This window comes from Astatotilapia calliptera, chromosome 14 (genome assembly GCF_900246225.1).
Source record: "Astatotilapia calliptera chromosome 14, fAstCal1.2, whole genome shotgun sequence".
Taxonomy (NCBI): Eukaryota; Metazoa; Chordata; class Actinopteri; order Cichliformes; family Cichlidae; genus Astatotilapia; species Astatotilapia calliptera.
This window is the reverse complement of record NC_039315.1, coordinates 17,933,206-17,939,205: the sequence shown is the minus strand read 5'-3', so window position 1 is coordinate 17,939,205 and position 6,000 is coordinate 17,933,206. Positions and strand designations below refer to the sequence as shown.

The following is a 6,000-nucleotide window of genomic DNA, read 5'->3' as shown; positions in this document are numbered from 1 at the left end:
TGGAAGTACGCCAAACTCCTCCTTCATCCTATCTTGGATGGTCCATCTTTAATACTTTTTGCTGTTGTCTGCCTCTCGGGATTGCAGCTATTATCTATTCTAGCAAGGTAGGTAAAATATACTGAACACTAAACTTTTTTATATGTACTCCTGCACACATTCAAACCAATTTTTAGTATTCTGCAGCATAATATATTTTCTGATAAAAATATATTGAAAATAATTTACATTTTATTTTAAAATAATATTACTGGGGCATCGATTAAAAAAGAAAAGTCTGGTTTGCTGGGATTAAACAACTGTTACTTTAGTTGTGTCCCAAAAGTAAAACTGAATTGCTCAGCAGCAGAAATTTTACTTTAATTTTTTTACTTCAAGTAAACTCTCTTCTAGAAAACTGAAATTAAATTGAATCGTTTTGATTGCTGTCTTTCAAAGGTAGAGTCGGCAAATGGACGCGGAGACATCGACAGAGCTGAAGATGCATCAAAAACAGCCAAGACGCTGAACATCGCCGGACTCATCTGTGGAATAATTATTATCATCATTTATGTCTCCATCAAATTCACTGAACAAAAGTGAAGCTTCTGGTATTTCCCAGAAGGCGCACTGCAATTCCAGCCATTTTATGCCCTCTGCTTTCGCTCTTCAACGTTCACCACTAGATATGGACTGACGTCTTTATGTGTGGCGTTTACGTTACCAGTAAAAAGCAAAACAATTCTTTGCTTTCATGGTGCAAGCCAAAAGTTGTTGTCAAATGAGAAGCCTCAATTAAGTTTTGATTTTCATGTGCATAAACTTGATTTTTTTTTTTTTTTTTATTGCTTAATTTGCTTAGATTTTTTTTCAAGTAATCTCTTAAAGAAAACTGAGAAGGAAAAAAATAAATATTTAGCCCCCCATAAATTTGGCATAATAAAACACAATATGAACTTTTTAAAGTTTTATTGTCGATACTGTTATTGTTGGTCTCATTGCATTTACCGTTTATAATCTTATTTCAGAGATTTGATTTTCTGTTTGTACAACTCCTTCAGACTGCATTATAATAAATGCACAGTTTGTCAGACACATAGTAAATTTAGCCTTTATTGTATTTATTTCTTAAATAGATTTGAGATTTTCCTATATATTTAACATTATCATGAAAATGTGAAACGCATGCACTATGTTCAACCAGGCTGGTCTTCAGCTTTTTCTGTGGCTTCAGAACTCTTCTCTCTCAGAAGTTCTTCAAGATGAGAGAATAAAGATGTTTCTCTGTGCTTCCTCTGAAGTTTCTCAATTTCCTGTTTGTATAAATCAAAATCAGACACAAAAAAACAGTCAAAGTCCCTCACTCACTCACTCACTCACTCATTCATTCACTCACTCACTCACTCACTCACTCACTCACTCACTCACTCTCTCAGACAAATAGATTAGATACTTACATCTTCAGAGAGCAATCCTCTGCTTGGTTTGTGAAGTCTCTGAAGCAGTGAGGCAGCATGAGAACCACACCAAGTCTCATTCATGTTCCTTGTTGAAGCATCTTGGTTCTGATACCAAACACACAAACTGGCATCCTGTTCAGATGAAGAGGCACCCAGTCTAGCCTGAAAGAGCTCACCCAGACATTCCTGGAGTACCTATGACATGGCATGAAGTAAATTAAATTAGTTTAATTAATTACAACAAACACTGCCATAGAGCAAAAGTCATCCAACCTAGAATCAAACAATAGGTAACCTGAAATGTAAAGTTTGGCTTTAAAGCGAAATCAAAGCTCATTAAAGGCCTATTTTATATCAAAAAGAAAAAGAATAATTTAATTCATGCACACTTAGTGTGTTTGCACCTTGAAAAAAAGTCTCTGGAAGGCAGAACTGGAGTCAGAGCTCATGTCTTTAATTTTGATATGGGACAGACAATGGAGTAGCAGGAGAGAGAAGCCTCCAACTGAGAGCAACCTCTGGCGACGGACAAAGAGAGTTTCTGCGGCCTCCTGTCAACATACATCAGAGATTTACACTCTAAACTAGATTTAATTGGAACATTTAATATATATATATATATATATATATATATATATATATATATATATATATATATATATATATATATATCTGGAAGTCTGAGAGATTCCAGATATCCAGATAGGTAAATCTCTGTGGGACTTCCAGATACAGACGGACAAAATGGTGGTGGCTAACCAACCGGACATAGTGGTGGTAGACAAACAGAAGAAGACGGCCGTAGTGATCGATGTAGCGGTTCCGAATGACAGCAATATCAGGAAGAAGGAACACGAGAAGCTGGAGAAATACCAAGGGCTCAGAGAAGAGCTCGAGAGGATGTGGAGGGTGAAGGTAACGGTGGTCCCCGTGGTAATCGGAGCACTAGGTGCGGTGACTCCCAAGCTAGGCGAGTGGCTCCAGCAGATCCCGGGAATAACATCGGAGATCTCTGTCCAGAAGAGCGCAGTCCTGGGAACAGCTAAGATACTGCGCAGGACCCTCAAGCTCCCAGGCCTCTGGTAGAGGACCCGAGCTTGAAGGATAAACCGCCCGCAGGGGGCGTGCTGGGTGTTAATTATATATATATATATATATATATATATATATATATATATATATATATATATATATATATATATATATATATATATTATAAGTTTACCTGATAAAAGAAGGAATTTCTGAAGACATTGTTGAAATAGGTGTTGTTTGGGAGACTAGATGCTATCTCGATTGAAATGACTGGAGTCTGTTAAAAAAGAACAATTTTATTTTCCTATAACATTCCAGCTTAAGTTCAAGCCATGCTAATATTAAAAAAGAAATTCAGACAAATGTATGCATGGATTCAAATATATCCAGTATATAATTAATAACTGAACATGTAATAGATAAATAGCTATATTTAGGCGAAAGGAAAAGATATGAAAAAAAAACAAAAAACAAAACAGCAAGGTTGAGATTTCTGGACAACAGTCACTGATTTGGAAAATCACAATGTCTAGCCCACGTAGGATACAGCTTCTGTCTGCTGCCTTGAGCTTTTTCTCCTGTATTATAGATAGGATAAAAATTATGAGGATAAGATGGTGCATTTTCCCAGCACACCTTCAAACCATGCTCTTTTTAATACCCAGTTGGTGAATTGAGTTGAGTTATATTCAAAAACACACATTTTATAAGGTCCCAGTGACCCTGACCTTAAACCAATATTTTTTTAATCCTTTCATCCACAAGAAAACATTTGTGGGATTTTTAAGGAAATCCCGGTGTGATTTTCCTGACATATCAAATGGTATAGACATGATTTCACATAACAAAGGGCCAAAGACTACAGCTTTTAGTTGTTTCACAGTACGCAACAGAGTGAGAGTGAAGCTTTGACACTAACCAGTTTTAGCTTATGCAGAGTGTGCATCAGGAACAGTCCATGCTGATAGACAAGAAACTCTCTGGGCTTCAGGACTGACAGCTCCAAAGGAATCAGCTCACCTTCACATTGCCACTGAGCATCGAGGACATCGACAAAACCTTTGCCTCTGTCTAGGCAACACACAAAAAACAGTACATTGCATTTTAGTGGATATAGTTAGAAAACAAGAACAACCAAGGTTGTGTTTACCCCCAGATTCATTCTGCAAGTGACACATGGTAAGGGAAAGGAAAAGAAATTCATTACCCCAAACCCCAAATTGAAAGCTATCTCAAAATATTGTTTTGTATGTGTGACTTCTTGATGTCAATTAGAAAACTTTTTTTTTTATTGGTTAGGTTTAATTTAGTTCTATCTGTGAATTTCGATAAGCACATTCAGTGGTTAGCAGATCATCTGCACGTTTGTTTGTTTGTCAGGTCTTGGAATCTTCCGCTTAACCTCAACAAAACCACACGTGCAAAATTTCCCGTATATGTCATATTGTGAATGCAGACTGCATGCACATCAAAGAACACATCTCAAATACTTTTATGTATGAAGATAATTTAATCAAACTGTTCAAATGTAACTCTGATTCAGGAGGTCTTTCTTCTGGGGTTTTTATTTTTTTTTTTTTTTGTTATTTTTTTTTTTTTTTTTTACATTGAATGAACATTGTCAAAATAACAAAATAATCTTGCCTGATGTACATGGATTTTATGCAACTTGCCAGTAAAACATGCTAATGAAATTTTGAGCCATCGAGATCTTTCAATCAGACTTTAATTCAAACAAATTTTTATTTATTGAAGTCATCACATTATACTTGAATAGAAAACAGAATAATTTTGAAATGAGTTTAATATGTATGGTGCTTAAAACACATCATTTGTAGTCAATCTTTGATGAAGGAACAACTCAAAGTAAGTTCAAATGAATAGATGAAATTATAACCCCTAAAATATAAGACTGTATATTTGTACATGTTATATTCTTTTTGTCTAAATACTGTTCATAACTGTTCATAACTGACAGTTAAAGTCAGTCATGATCACTAATGTGACGCTTGTCAAGTTAAACACACTGTAGAATCTTCAGCATCACTTATTAAAAGTTTTAAGTGAGTTTATCTATATATTTGAACCTTGATCCATACTTTCTTGATTAGAGAAAATCCTAAATGAATTCAGACTTGTGAACCCAATTCCGGGTTTTTTACTTTGTTTGTTTGTTTTGTTTTGTTTTTCCTCTGCTGAAACACAGGACAAGAGGAGGTAACAGCAAGGTTGAGACTTCTGAGATGTATGATGCTCACAAGGCAATCAAAGAGGGGAAGAAAAGCCCATTGCCAGACAATGGATGGTACAGCTTTGGCGCACCACAATTTAATGTAGACTGTGATGGTTTTGTCTTTTTGTTAGTAGTATAAAAATAATAAGTGAAGCTTTGACAGCAACCAGGTTTAGTCTATGTAATGTTTGTAAAAGTCCATGTTGGAAGTCCTGAAAATCTGTGGGTGTCAGAACTGACAGGTCCAATAGGAATTTTTCCTTCTCTTTGAATACAACACAAGAATTTTAGTAACTATAGTTTGAAGACAAGAAGGAACAAGCTGGTACTTTCCCTATACTCATTCTGCAAGAAACCAGACTGGGAGGGAAAAGACACGAAGACTGAGAGAGAAAATAAACATTTTCTTCCAAGGACTGAACTGATGCCTAAAACATAATTGAATGTGTTTAAACTGTCTTATCTCATTTAGAATACCTTTTTTTTTTTTGGTTTGGTTCAAGCTCAACACTGTACATACATTGTGCTGCAGACTGTATTTTTAGCACAAGACATCAATAGGTGTTACTTGTCAGTTATTGGAATCTTCTGCTAAACCCCAAAAACCACATCTGCAGTTTCGTGTATCATTTTGTGTCGTGCGAAAATGTGTGTTGTTTCAGCAATGGAAAAAAAATCAACCAGAATGTATATGACATCAGTGTTTGTTCAATGAATAAACATTCGTGCTTGGTTTACAGATGGATTTTACTATTCTAATAACATAAGAATTACTTTATCAACTACTGGTACAAGTGTGAAAATGTGGGACAATGCTGTGGAAAGTCCCAAGCAAGCAAAAAAAAAAGGAAATGGATGGAAGGGAAGTTCCTAAACGGAAAAATCAGTAAATGCTTCCTTATCTTATAGTATTGCTATGATGTATTCAGTTAACGGTGTGTGGAGCGTATCAGTATTTTCTCAACAGCAATGCAAAATACAGTTTGCATGTGTGTAGTTGAGGCCGATGCATGATCGCTCTTACTGCTCAGTGTACAGTTATTAAAATTAACATTGTCTTAGCAGAAAAAGTATACTTCTATCTTTAAAAGTACTTTTAAAGATAGATTTTTATACTTTTAAAGATAGATTTAGCTCTTAATTTCTGAGTATACTCAGAAATTAAGAGCTATTAAGACTTAAAGGGAAGCTATCATTAACCAAAGCATTTTCCTTGGGAATTCTTTAGGTTGGTCAGTAGCAGTGCTAATGAAAAGGGAGTGCGGAAGGATATGAAAATACACTTGGCAGTTG

The 6,000-nt window shown here is 35.5% G+C and overlaps 1 protein-coding gene across 1 annotated transcript in view; it reads right to left on the bottom strand.

Moving 5' to 3' along the window:
• Positions 1 to 1,074: 1,074 nt before the first annotated feature.
• LOC113036758 (uncharacterized) overlaps positions 1,075 to 6,000 on the bottom strand; it is a 40,122-nt gene continuing 35,196 nt past the window's right edge. Inside the window, exons 31-35 of the mRNA XM_026193222.1 lie at positions 3,394 to 3,545; positions 2,665 to 2,751; positions 1,844 to 1,990; positions 1,437 to 1,634; positions 1,075 to 1,292 (exon numbers count right to left, since the gene is read on the bottom strand). Of these exons, the coding sequence (XP_026049007.1) occupies positions 1,176 to 1,292; positions 1,437 to 1,634; positions 1,844 to 1,990; positions 2,665 to 2,751; positions 3,394 to 3,545 (701 nt within the window). The 3' untranslated portion in view covers positions 1,075 to 1,175. The remainder of the gene's footprint in view (positions 1,293 to 1,436; positions 1,635 to 1,843; positions 1,991 to 2,664; positions 2,752 to 3,393; positions 3,546 to 6,000) is intronic.